This window comes from Symphalangus syndactylus, chromosome 5 (assembly GCF_028878055.3).
Source record: "Symphalangus syndactylus isolate Jambi chromosome 5, NHGRI_mSymSyn1-v2.1_pri, whole genome shotgun sequence".
Lineage (NCBI taxonomy): Eukaryota > Metazoa > Chordata > Mammalia > Primates > Hylobatidae > Symphalangus > Symphalangus syndactylus.
Window position 1 is genome coordinate 46,637,940 of NC_072427.2, and position 13,803 is coordinate 46,651,742.

The 13,803-nt window shown below is 47.0% G+C and overlaps 1 protein-coding gene across 3 annotated transcripts; it reads right to left on the reverse strand.

Annotated features, from left to right (window-relative positions):
* Window positions 1–1,370: 1,370 nt before the first annotated feature.
* Window positions 1,371–13,554, reverse strand: GCNT3 (glucosaminyl (N-acetyl) transferase 3, mucin type). 3 transcript variants are annotated; one of them, XM_055278309.2, is made up of 5 exons: window positions 13,499–13,554; window positions 11,354–11,433; window positions 6,495–6,684; window positions 6,091–6,183; window positions 1,371–5,171 (listed from the first exon to the last, which is right to left on the reverse strand). In XM_055278309.2, exon 5 carries the CDS (start codon window positions 5,109–5,111, stop codon window positions 3,795–3,797), a length of 1,317 nt encoding a protein of 438 aa, XP_055134284.1. In that variant the 5' UTR covers window positions 5,112–5,171; window positions 6,091–6,183; window positions 6,495–6,684; window positions 11,354–11,433; window positions 13,499–13,554; the 3' UTR covers window positions 1,371–3,794. The 3 variants fall into 3 exon arrangements, with proteins under 3 accessions (XP_055134284.1, XP_055134285.1, XP_055134283.1); XM_055278310.2 differs by lacking the exons at window positions 11,354–11,433; window positions 13,499–13,554 and adding an exon at window positions 8,005–8,491; XM_055278308.2 differs by lacking the exons at window positions 11,354–11,433; window positions 13,499–13,554 and having other exon boundaries at window positions 6,495–8,491.
* Between the last annotated feature and the right edge of the window lie 249 nt (window positions 13,555–13,803).

Sequence of the window (13,803 nt, forward strand, 5' to 3'; positions counted from 1 at the left end):
ATTCTTGGGGACAGGTGCAGTGGCACCTGCCTGTAATCCCAGCTACTCAGGAGGCTGAGGAAAGAGGATTGCTTGAGCCCAGGAGTTCAAAACCAGGCTAGGCAACGTAGTGAGATCTCATCTTTAAAAAGAAGAATTTAAAAAAAATAGAAAAACTGATCTTTGGGTCAAGTAAGGTACTTAAAGCAGACAAGCAGGCAAGGTATTTAATTATTATTATTATTTTTTTTAAGACTCAGAATCTTGCTGTCCTGCCCAGTTTGCAGTGCAGTAGCACGATCATGGCTCACTGCATCCTCAAACTTCTGAGCTCAAGTAATCCTCCCGCCTTAGCCTCCTAAAGTGCTGGGATTACAGGTGTGAACAACCACACCTAGCCCCAGTGTTCTTTCCAGTTTTAATCAAAGTATTTGACCTCCCCATCTGAATCATGTCACATGTTCCCAAACAAGGTTATCAACGGCCTTCTCCTTCTTTCTCGAGAAATTTTCAAGCTGGGCATAGTAGCATATGCCTGTAGTCCCAGCTACTCAGGAGGCTGAGGCGGGAGGATCGCTTGAGCCCAGGAGGTTGACCTGGGTTCAGGCAATCCTCCTGCCTCGGCCTCCCAAAGTGCTGGGATTACAGGTGTGAGCCACTGTGCCTGGCCTTCTTTCAGACCTTTACTTGAACATCACCTTTTTGTTGAGGGATTCCCTGTCAACGCTTTTGTGGGTTTTTTGTTTTTGCTTTTTGAGACAGGGTCTCACTCTGTCACTCAAGCTGGAATGCAGTGGCACAATGATCATAGTTCACTGCAGCCTCAGACTCCCTGAACACGCCTGTAGTCCCAGCTACTCAGGTTGCTGAGGTGGAAGGATCACTTGAGCCCAGGAGGTCGAGGCTGTGGTGAGCCACGACTGCAGCACTGCACTCCAGCCTGGGCAACAGAGTGAGTCCCCCGTTTCAAAAAAAAAAAAAATTTTTTTTTCACTCAACCAAGAGAAAGACAAAAATTACAATGAGCAGATTGTACAACAAAAATGCAGTTATTAAAACAATGCTCACCAATAGCCCACAAATAAAAAATAAGGAAATCCAAACCTTGAGAGGTAATGCAAACACAGTTGTTCAATTAATTTATGAGATTTTTCCTTACCAGAGAAAGGTTAAAGAAACAGATATGACTCAGAGGGAACAGAAAAATCAACAGATGTGTTGATGTATGATTTCTATAATACACTAAACAAATGAGGGCTAAATTCGACCCCTCTGACATGAAGACCCTGTGTCATTAAGTAAACAGCACTTCCTATGCACCTGAATATATTTCTAGAGAAAATTTCAATGGTTGAAAAATTTCAGTAACTTATCCCCCCAAAAATGACAAGTTCACATTTTAATCTTTTTATTTATATAAAAAATTATAAATTATTTCACATGAAAGCTTTTGGAGTAAGTTAACTGTGAGGCCAAAGTCCTTTTCTCAGAGAATCCGCACCCAGGGAGGCTTTTCTGCCTGCTTCCCACGGTGGCAGTGTGCCCCTTCTATCTCCTTCAGAGGAGGACCAAGGACCATCACATCAGCCAGCAGGGGGAGGCAGTGATCGATCACCACTGCTGGCAACAGACCTCTCAGGGCACATCCACTGTGTATATGACTAGTCATCAGTCATCTCCGCGGTGGGGCTGGGAGCAAAGTGAATACGACTCTAGTACAATGCAGGCAAGTTAGTAGTGACAATGACCATTACCTAAGAAGTACAATCTTACCCAAAAAAAAGTAACTTTTATTTTTTTGAGACTCAGTCTGGCTCTATCGCCCCGGCTGGAGTGCAGTGGTACCATCTCAGCTCACTGCAACCTCCGCCTCCCAGGTTCAAGCGATTCTCCTGCCTCAGCCTCCCAAGTAGCTGGGATTACAGGCACCCACCACCATGTCTGGCTAATTTTTGCATTTTTAGTAGAGATGGGGTTTCACCATGTTGGCCGGGCTGGTCTTGAACTCCTGACCTCAAGTGATCTGCCTACCTTGGCCTCCCAAAGTGCTGGGATTACAGGCGTGAGCCACCACACCTGGCCAAAAGTAACTAACTTATAAATAAAAAACTCACTGTGTCAGACACAGTGATAACTGTCAGAGTTACAGGGTTTGCATGGAGAAAGTTGATCATGAGAGAAAACTTGATGAATTGAATAACACTTAGAAAGGGCTGGGTGCATTGGCTCACGCCTGTAATCCCAGCACCTTGGGAGGGTGGGGCAGGTGGATCACTTGAGGCCAGGAGTTCGAGACCAACCTGGCCAACATGGTGAAACTCCATCTTTACTAAAAATACACAAAAATCAGTTGGGCATGGTGGCTCACATCTGTAATCCCAGCTACTTGCAAGGTTTGGGTGGAAGAACCACTTGAACCTGGGAGGCGGAGGCTTCAGTGAGCCAAGATCATGCCACTGCACTCCAGCCTGGGCAACAGAGTGAGAACCTGTCTCAGAAAAAAGAGTTTTGACTCAAGAGGCCTGAACATGGAATAATAAGACATCCTGGTTTAGCTAAATAGTCCTAGTTTATTTTTATATCTCAATACAATTATTAATAGTGCAGACTCTCCCCCTACAAAAACACGTTCCACTTTGAATAATAAATTACACATTATCTTACCTGACTGGCTATTGTCTCCTTTATGGAACATTAGCTAAGCTTTGTCTGTGAAGCGGACAAAATTAGAATTAGTGCTGCGATTTTCCTATAAGAATACAGGTGGTCAAACTGGTTAAATCACCCTGCCTTTTCCTTTACAGAAAAGTCAGGAACCTGGCAATATAAATAAAATGAGGATGGCTTTTAACAATGGAAGAACCAGCCCTGTTCCCATCTTCATTAGAATTTGCTATTCATAGGCCAGGCGCGGTAGTTCCCACCTGTAATCCCAGCACTTTGGAAGGCCAAGGCAGGCAGATCACAAGATCAGGAGTTCGAGACCAGCCTGGCCAATATGGTGAAACCCAGTCTCTACTAAAAATACAAAACTTAGCCAGACATGGTGCTGCATGCCTGTAGTCCCAGCTACTCAGAAGGCTGAGGTGGGAGAATCGCTTGAACCCGGGGGGCAGAGGTTGCAGTGAACTGAGACTGCACCACTGCAGTCCAGCCTGGGTGACAGAGCAAGACTCTGTCTCAAAAAAAAAATAATTGCTATTCATGCAGCTTGTCAGGACCATTTCAGAATAATGAGAACTCTCTTGCCAGCCCCTAGGGATTTTAAATGTCATGAATAGTTATGAGAAAAAGTCTCACACACTTTATCTGTTTAAATTTATATTATTTCTGGCATACTAGGCAAAAAGTAGAGGTAATACTTTGAATCAGGAGCTATTTGTTTTTAAGTTAACAGTACAGAAGGGAAGGCTCTCTTTCCATCAAATTTCTCCTCCACGCTACCAAACCTAGAATTATTAGGAACATCAGCTCCACAGAATGGAAAAGCTACCAGCAGGCATTCAACTGAAATCAAGTGCCCTACCACATATCCCTCCTTCACTCTCCCAATCACAGCAGTTCTCATTCTCACTTGGTGAGAAAGTTAGTGGAGGAACTTGTAGGGTTAGGGGTGAGAGAACGAGCAGCATTCACCCAGGCAGCAATTTGCAAGGCAACAGATCTACCTACCCACGCTCTAATAGCAGCCCTCTTATCCTAAAGGATGCCTCGAATTGCAAAGCCCTGGTCTCCCACCCACACTGTCCCAGCAAGTTCTGAGCATGTTTGTACATGCTCTTGCCCCACAGGTAGCAATGCTCTCATAGTGTGTCTCAAAGTTCAGTCCCATAAATGGCCTTATAACGTAGGTACTCTTCTAAGCACTGAAGAGCATTATCATCTACCTTTGGGTCAAACTTGTTGGCCAACAGGTGATGGTTTTGAAGAATCCAATGCAAGTCCCCAGCCCCATAAACACAGACAGCCCGCTGGTGGATTCCAGAGCAGGGAGCATAAGGAGCACCCTTATCGATGTCTCCCTCAAGACTCTGCCACTTGACCAGCCTGGCAATAGAAGTCATGTCTGAGATGTCGTACTTGGGGTGGTTGGGAACAGAGCCAGGCATCCACCGTGCACGCTGAAGGGTGGCCCAGAGGTGTTCATCAGGGCTATAGGTATCTTTTACCCATTCAATCAGTTGTTGGGATTTAGGGTTCTTCAAAACATGTTGGACAAAATCTCGGGAAGCCACAATATACGCACTCCCTGTAAACATAGTTAACTTATAAGGGGGAGGATCCTTCTTCCTGTTGGTTAGGTGTAATGTGTCTCTCACTACCTCAAAGTGGTATTTCCAGCGGGTTTCTTTCTGCTTAGAAGGTACCTCTGACTCCATGCTATTCCTCCCATTCAACATCTTGAGAGCCTGGACCATCTCGGCATTGCTCTTTATAGGAAAGTCCGTCCCACATGTATTCAGGAAGTATTTCCATGGCACTGAGCTCTGGAGCAAGTCTTCCATGCAGTTGAGGTCAGCTTGCACCCTGGACCAGGAGGCATAAACCACCCGAACCAGCTTACTGGCTATGAAGACATTTGGGAAGCATGAAATAATTGCTTTGACTGCCTCTTTGAAAGTTTCTGGGGACTTCTCATCCACATGGACGCAGTATATGTTCTGAGGGGCATACACAGCTCGCAGTAGCCTTTCAAAGTTTTCAATCTTCTCATGAATCACCATAGAGTATGCAATAGGGAACTCCACCTCTTCTTTGCTCAGTGGGAACTGTATGAACTTCCTTTCCGCCTTGAAGCGCTCACAGTCTCTGGTGAGGGAGAGGTAGTGGGTGTCTGTGAAAGGCTCTCGCTTCTTCTTGACCTCCAGGTTATTCAGAATAGCCTGAAACATTGCCTCTTGGTCCCCTCGAGTGACCCCTGAACAGTTGATAGACCTCTTTGCTGGCAGTTTCAGGAAATTGTACAAGATATTCCTACAGTACTGGCTTTGAGATTCCCTGGACTCCAGACCCAACTGGTCAGAGTCACACTTCAACCTGAAAGAAAGTTTCAGAGCCACAGTGGCCAGCAGCACATAGCAGCCCAGGACCCACAAGTAATGCTGCTGGCAGAGTCTCTTCCACTGAACCATCGTCACAGAATGGGAGACAGGTGGAGACCGAGCACAGGGAAGGAGGAGGAGGACACAATCCTTGGACAGAACAAAATGGCTCCAGTTACAAACTAATCATTCCCAGAAACATCAAGTGCAATTCCAAACTGATGGCAAAAAATATTTCTTACCTGGACAAATATCCTTAGTAAAGACCTACCTAGAAGCCCCTTACATCTGGTTTGTTGATGGAGATCTGTAACCTGACCCTACAAACTAGCCGACCACACTCAAGTCTGGATCTGGCTCCACCTCCACCCCAGGAGAAAAGGAAGAACTGAGCACCTGCTGCCATGGAGTGTCATCAATAACAGCAAGTCCCCCCGCCCCCCTTCATTCCTCATTCTTCTTCTCATGCCTTACCACCCTAGAATGTAACTGTTATCTGGGGTCTGGAATTTCTGATAGATCTAGAGAGAAAAATCCATAAAATTCAGACTCTTGGCATCGGTTCTAGAAACCATAAAGGTCCTTTTAAAACATTTCTTTCTTCTATTTTGGTAATTTATATAACATTAGAATGCTTTTCACCATATATAATTCATTGGTCAGAAGTGACATCTAGCCACACTTTTTAAAAAATGTTCTTAAAGAAGTAAAAATAACTGGATATTATCCAAAAAATGCATTGAAATCATTCAGAGCATCCATCCAAATTTAAAATATACTTACACACAAGCTGTGTACATACAGTATTTAATGAGTACCTTTTGTGGGCGAGAAATATATCTTTTTTTGAGAAATATTTATTTACACTATCCCATTTAATAACCTTCACAACCAATCCGAAATGTATTATTAAGCCTCTTTTATAGATAGGAAAACAGAAGCTAAATAACTTGCCAAATACACACATGTTTTAAGAAGCAAATGCGGGACTCCTCTCCACTCTCTCTTCTCCCCCAGTGTTTTTGTCTACAAGCCTGATGCTTGTTCCAGCAAACTACACCACACCTACCTTTGAAATACAATACAGGAAGTATTACAGCTCTTTTATATTTTGTTTGGACTCCCAAACAAATTTCACTGTCCGATGAAGACCAGGAAGCTCCTTTAAAAAAAAAAAAGAAGAAAAAGAAAAAGAAAAGACAAAGAAAAAACATTGTACATTGAAATCCTAAGATGAATATGGAAAAAAAAAGAAAAGAAAATATAATAAAGAGTACTGAATACCAGTAAAGAAAACCAGATATTATAGAAAATAATCCCTAAAAGGAGAAGGACAAAATGTGCCACATCCTTCAAGCGATGATTATTTTCCCTTGCTGTAGCTATTTCTAAACTTAAGATTGTATTCTCTTTAGTAATAGCTTTTATGGGAATCTAAGAGGAAGGAAAATGAAAAGTGAAGAAAATTCTCACCTTTAGTAGCTTCTCTCCTGCTTAGGGATGATCTCTTCACAAGGTGTGATTCTGTTTCCAAGTGAAGACTGGCAGTGTTCCACAGCAGCAAATGTGAACAACCACGTCCCCTGATCTTCTAACCCTCCAGAAGGTATTTTCTGACACTCAGAAGATGTCCAAGGAACAATTTCGGGCTCCTCTTTAATATCTGCAAAGTAGAGGGCAGCAGGTGGCTCCATCACTCACCTTTTGACTTCCTGCTCTCAGGTAAGACAGCAAGCTCAGAAAAATCATGCAGAAACATTCTCAAGCCCAAGTCATTCAGGGAGGTGAGTGAGGCAGGAAAGAATGCTGGCAATATCCGAGAAGGCAAGCAGATATTTCAGCCAGAACAGCCCAGTTTGTACCTGTGTCATGAACTATTCATAAAAGCCTGTCAGTGCTCACGCAAGAACTTGAAAGCCTTTTTCCCTCAACAAGGAACCATAGAAACCATAGATATGCCCCTGCCTTCTTTTGTTTGGGAGTCCAAATGTCACTTATGTTCCCTGAACATTACAGGAGGTGGGAATAAAAATATTCTTCAAGGATTTTTTTTTGTTATTTTACTTTTCTTTGATAAAAGCGAATCAATGAAATCCATAGTTCATTCTTCAAATGCAACTGCTCCCTCCCGGCCCCCTACCAGAAAACATCCATTTGCCTGCCTTTGCACGACTATTAATAATCTGTAGGTTGTAGAAATACCCACAGGGTTCCAGTTTGTAGAGGTCCCTCACTAATGTCTGTGAGTCTAGAGCTGTTGGCAGTCTAAGGAATGGATTACACTATGGGCTGTTGGACTTCAGTGAGAGCCCCATGGGGTGGTTTTGGCCATGATATAGATGACAAAACGCCTTCTTCAAAGCTGCTGACATTGCTAGCCTCTCCCACACCTGGCCCCCAACTGCTCCTCCTAAAAAGCAACATTCCTAACCAAATATCTGAACAGAGCAAGTGTTTTGTTGTTTTTACAAGGTGTCTGGCTCTGTCGCCCAGGCTGGAGTGCAGTGGCATGATTACGGCTCAATGCAGCCTTGACCTCCTGGGTTCAAGCCATCTTCCTGCCCCAGCATCCCGAGTAGCTGGGACTACAGGCACACACCACCATGCAGAGATAATTTTTTTTTTTTTTTTTTTTTTTAGTTGAGATGAGGTCTTGCTATGTTGCCCGTGCTTGTCTCAAATTCCTGAGCTCAAGCGATCCTCCCACCTCAGCCTCCCAAAGTGCTGGGATTACAGGAGTGAGCCACCATGCCCAGCCCGAACAGAGCAAATTTAATATAAAGAACTCAACTAGGTATAAAGTTAAGGTATAAAATGTTGGGGAAGGGGGCACTATTGAAGCACTAGCAATTGTTGGACGTAGCTAACACTCCTAGATTGAGGGAATTAAGGGAGGAATTGAAAATTATTAAATTGAAATTTTGGGTGGAGGGGCACCAAAGAAGCTGAAACTCATAGCTCTGAAGAGTGGGGATCACTCAACTAATGCTGAGGTCTCTGAGCTCACAGGATGGCCCTCTGGGCTGAGATCCAGATCTCTCAGGAGGCAAATGAAATCTCTGCTGATAGCTCCTGTAAACTGAATTTAGCGCCGCTACACAAAGGAACAGCCACTGAGAGGTAAATAGGCGTTGACATGGTGACGCTCACAGAAGCAGGAAGTAGATAGGAAGCAAACAGGAAGTCCCTCCTCCAACCGGCTGTCTCCCTCCAGTGCCCTTTATTGGCAGAGTTTAAGCAGAAACGTGGTTTGCAAGAGGCATGAATAATCTCCAGCATTACAAAGTAGAGTTGAGAAGGGTGGGTTTCTTCTGAAGATAATGAGGCAATAATGGAGATGAGTCAGAGTTGCCTTCTTGGTGCATGAACTGTTTACGTGCACACACCTCCAAGACTTTCACCGTAGAGAATTTGGGTATTTTATTTTTTGGTCCTCTGCCCACCAGCCTGTGACTGTAGATGAAGCCACAGCAAAGACAAGAAAGTCATGTAGGGTTGTCAGAGGTGCTTGAACCAGAGCAACTCCATCTTGAATAAGGGCTGGGTACAATGAGGCTGAGACCTACTGGGCTGCATTCCCAGATGGTTAAGGCATTCTAAGTCACAGGATGAGATAGAGGAGATCGGCCCAAGATACAGGTCCTAACAATCTTGCTGATAATACAGATTGTAGTAAAGAAGCCAGCTAAAACCCACCAAAACCAAGATGGTGACGAGAGTGACCTCCTGTCCTCCTCACTGCTACAATCCCACCAGTGCCATAACAACTTACAAATACCATGGCAACAACAGGAAGTTACCCTATATGGTCTAAAAGGGGGAGGCATGAATAACCCACCCCTTGTTTAGCATATCATCAAGAAATAACCATTAAAATGAGCAACCAGTAGTCCCCTCAGGGCTGCTATGTCTATGGAGTAGCTATTCTCTTCTTCCTTTACTTTCTTAATAAACTTGCTTTCACTTTACGGACTCGCCCTGAATTCTTTCTTGCACAAGATCCAAGAACCCTCTCTTGGGGTCTGGATCGGGACCGCTTTCTGGTAACAGGGTCATCTGCTCCCCTATTTGGGCCCTGCTCCACAGGCTGTTTTCTGCAGTACTGGGATTCTCAGTGACTTTCCATTGTTGAGTGTCAAATCTCTGTGACAAGAATGATTATGGGTTAAGCACTTGCTTCAGTATTCTAATCAAGAAAAACTCCTCCACTTTATTCGTATCTTACTTTTCTTTGGTGCCCCCCTCAAGTCTTACCTTTATTGCAATAAAAACTGCATTATGGAAACTCTCAGAAACAGAAAACACTTTGAATACTTGAGGGCTTTTGTTTGTGTATGTGTTTTTCAGAGACAGGGTCTCGCTGTCACCCAGGCTGGAGGGCCATGGCAGATCATAGCTCACTGCAGCCTCAAATTCCTGGGTTCAAGCCATCCTTCCACCTTAGCCTCCCAAGTAGCTGGGACTACAGGCACATGCTACCATGCCCAACTAATTTTAATTTTTATTGTAGAGACGGGGTTTCACTGTGTTGTCCAGGCTGGTCTCAAGCTCCTGGGCTTCCAAAGTGCTGGGATTACAAGTGTGAGCCACTGTGCTGGGCCTGAATATTTTTGTTGTTGTCATTTGAGACGAGGTCTGGCTATACAGCCCAGGCTGGAGTGCAGTGGTGCCATCTCAGCTCACTGCAACTTCTGCCTCCTGGGCTCAAGCGATCTTCCTACCTCAGCCTCCGGAGTAGCTGAGATTACACCCAGCCAATTTATTTTTATTTATTTATTGTAGAGATGGAGTTTGCTGTTCCCCTGGGCTGGTCTTGAACGCAGGAGCTCAAGCAATCTCCCCGCCTCAGCCTCCCAAAATGCTAGGATTACAGGCATGAGCCACCGTGCCCAGCCAAATATTTTATTTTTAAGGTATCCAACGTAAGTTGGTTATGTGTTAAATATGTGTTAATATCACATTAACAAATCATGGCTCTATTTTGTTGAGATGATCTACATTATAGTAACCCCAAGTACCTAGTAATAAAGCCCAGTGTGGGACTCAGCCTGAAAAAGCTAGGTCTCAATCCTGGCTCTGCCGCATTCAAGCTGAATGATCTGCAGCAAATTCATTCATCAATCTGTATTTTAGTGACTTCCTCTGCATAATAGAAGCTAATGCTAATATTTGTTTTGTAAGACTATTGAGAAGATTAAAGAAGATACATATGAAGGACCAGGCAAATGCAGCCTGGTACTTGCAGCCCCTCAGTGAAGGTTATCATGAAATAGATCCAGTGCTAGCCCACAAAGACCTATTTTACTGACAAAATAACTCAAGGTAGTTACAAGTAGCACTCCTGAGCTGTGGACCGAGGAGAAGTGTTAATGCTTATGATGTAGTGAGGGAAAGGACTAAGAACTGCCCTCCATCTCTGTGCTCTATGGAGAAACTCTATTGTAAGTTGTCACCATCAGCACCTCAAGGAGAACAAGACCAGGGATGAGCTGCAGCTGACCCCAGGGAGGTACAGGAGAGAGCACAGAATGGCTGCGGAAGGGCACAGGAAGATTGGGGGTGAAGCAACCCGCAGAGATCAGGCAAGCATTCGGAAAGATGCCAGCAGCTTCCTCACCTTAATTCCATGCTAGCCCTGAAGAACATACAGGGCATTTGGCAAGAGGGAGGAAGGGCGCAGTCCCAGATTGCCTGGGATCCCAGGCACATTTCAAGGCAAAAACTTAAACCTAGGATATGAGGCTTTTCACAGGGTTCCTTTTACCACTAGCTAAGGACAAAAGGTACAGCCAAATGATGCTGAAAGCAAATTTATCCAACAGCCTGGGAGTCATGAAGCTATTTAAACATCCCAAGAACTGAAAGGATGACCTTCACCTCCCTCAGTAACCAAAATATAAAGCAACATAATATAAGTAAGTCCAACCCAGTCCTGAGTTTTCCCACAATGACTACTACTATGATGCTGTCTTTGAAATAGCAAACTCTTCCCACTCAGACTCCTAAATCTTTTTCTCCTAATCACGAATTCAGGCTTCCTATAGGCCAATAGCTTTAACTTCATCCCTTGAGCTTTGAATTATAAATCCTTGTATGTTTGTGGAAAGGTCTAAGAGTTCCAGTCATGGGAAACAGAGAAATTAAGCTAGGGTCATCAAGGTGGTGCTGAGAGAAGCCAGTGGGATTTGATGTTAACCTTGATGGAGGCTCAAGGAACCCTACAGTCCCAACACCAGCGTCAGAGAAGGGCCTAAGAAGTAGGATTCATCTTAAGCTGAATTTACAAATTACCTAATGCACGCTTTTACTTACTTTGTTATGGTGGCATTTACCTTTGCCAGGCATCAGCTTGGTCTTCTCATTGACAGGAAGCTCCTTGAGGTCATGTTCTTTATCTGTTTCCATTCAGCACCTACAGTGATAGGTATTAGCAGAATCCCAGGGCTTCCCAGAACAAAAACTGCTGAGTATAGGGCAGGTCACAAGTATCAAGGGCAGTTCCAGTGACTTAGAGAGAAGAGGCTCTGACTCAGAGAAGCAATGCAAGAGGATAGATAAATAGGAAAACCCAGTTAATATGTTACTTATTAGGCTGGAGCTAGGGTTTGAAAAAGACTGAAGGCACTAAAGAAGATGGGGAGAGGGGAGTAGGGTGTTTTGAGCTCTAACATTAAATAAATATTCTAGGCAGTGGGCTCTTAACAAAGATGAAGTTATGATCTCTAGCCACAGACAAATGGTTAAAAGATCCAGTGTGATCAAACTGGTTTCTAATCAGGGTTGTAAAGTGAAGCTCAGACTGGATGCAATTTGCTGAAAGACAGGGACAGCCTGTAGGTTCCTCCTTAGAGCTCCACCTCCTCTCTGCACTCAAAGTTCACCCTCGCTCTAGACAGCCCTCCTGAATGCACTTCACATGGCCTGGAGTGGAAGAGAAAAGAGATTAAAGAAGAAAAGAAAGAAAAGAAAAAGAGAGAGCAAGAAAGAGAGGAGAGAAAAGAAAGGAAGGAAAGAAGGAAGGGAAAGAGGAAAGGGGAAGGGGAGGGGAGGGGAGGGGAGGAGAGGGGAGAGGGGAGGGGAGGGGAGGAGAGGGGAGGGGAGGGGAGGAGAGGGGAGAGGGGAGGGGAGGGGAGGAGAGGGGAGAGGGGAGGGGAGGAGAGGGGAGAGGGGAGGGGAGGAGAGGGGAGAGGGGAGGGGAGGAGAGGGGAGAGGGGAGGGGAGGAGAGGGGAGAGGGGAGGGGAGGAGAGGGGAGAGGGGAGGGGAGGGGAGGGGAGGGGAGGAGAGGGGAGGGGAGGGGAGGAGAGGGGAGAGGGGAGGAGAGGGGAGAGAGGAGGGGAGGGGAGAGGGGAGAGAGGAGGGGAGGGGAGAGGGGAGGGGAGGGGAGGGGAGAGGGGAGGGGAGGAGAGGGGAGAGGGGAGGGGAGGGGAGGAGAGGGGAGAGGGGAGGAGAGGGGGGAGGGGAGGATAGGAGAGGGGAGGGGAGGAGAGGGGGGAGGGGAGGAGAGGGGGGAGGGGAGGAGAGGGGAGGAGAGGAGAGGGGAGGAGAGGAGAGGGGAGGAGAGGAGAGGGGAGGGGAGGAGAGGGGAGGGGAGGGGAGAGGAGGGAAGGGGAGAGGAGGGGAGGGGAGGGGAGGGAAGGGGAGAGGAGAGGAGGGGAGGGGAGGGGAGGGGAGGGGAGGGGAGGGGAGGGGAAGGGAGGAGAGGGGAGAGGGGAGAGGGGAGGAGAGGGGAGGGGAGGGGAGGGGAGGGGAGGGGAGGGGAGGGGAAGGGAGGAGAGGGGAGGAGAGGGGAGGGGAGGGGAGGGGAGGGGAGGAGAGGGGAGGGGAGGGGAGGGGAGGAGAGGGGAGGGGAGGGGAGGAGAGGGGAGGGGAGGAGAGGGGAGGGGAGGGGAGGGGAGGGGAGGGGAAGGGAGGGGAGGGGAAGGGAGGAGAGGGGAGGGGAGGGGAGGGGAAGGGAGGAGAGGGGAGGGGAGGGGAGGGAAGGGGAGGGGAGGGGAGGGGAGGGGAGAGGAGGGGAGGAGAGGGGAGGGGAGAGGAGGGGAGGGGAGAGGGAAGGGGAGAGGAGGGGAGGGAGAGGGGAGAGGAGGGGAAGGAGAGGGGAAAGGAGGGGAGGGGGAGGGGAGAGGAGGGGAGGGGAGAGGGGAGGAGGGGAGAGGGGAGGGGAAAGGGGAGGAGGGGAGAGGGGAGGGGGAGAGGGCAGGAAGGGAGAGGGGAGGGGGAGAGGGCAGGAGGGGAGAGGGGAGGGGGAGAGGGCAGGAGGGGAGAGGGGAGGGGGAGAGGGCAGGAGGGGAGAGGGGAGGGGGAGAGGGCAGGAGGGGAGAGGGGAGGGGGAGAGGGCAGGAGGTGGGGGGAGAGGGCAGGAGGGGAGAGGGGAGGGGGAGAGGGCAGGAGGGGGATATATTAGTCTGTTTTCATGCTGCTGATAAAGACATACCCAAGACCAGGCAATTTATAAAACAAAGGTGTTTATTGGACTTACAGATCCACGTGGCTGGGGAGGCCTCACAATCATGGCAGAAGATGAAGGGCACGTCTCACATGGTGGCAGACAAGAGAAGAGAGCTTGTGCAGGGAAACTCCTCTTTTTAACCCATCAGATCTCAAGAGACTCATTCAGTATCATGAGAACAGAGCAGGAAAAACCCATCCACATAGTTCAATCACCTCCCACCAGTTCCCTCCAAAATACATGAGAATTCAAGATGAGATTTGGGTGGGGACACAGCCAAACCATATCATAGGGTTTTAAAAGGTATTTTGGTGGGTAGGGGGATGGGGAACTGA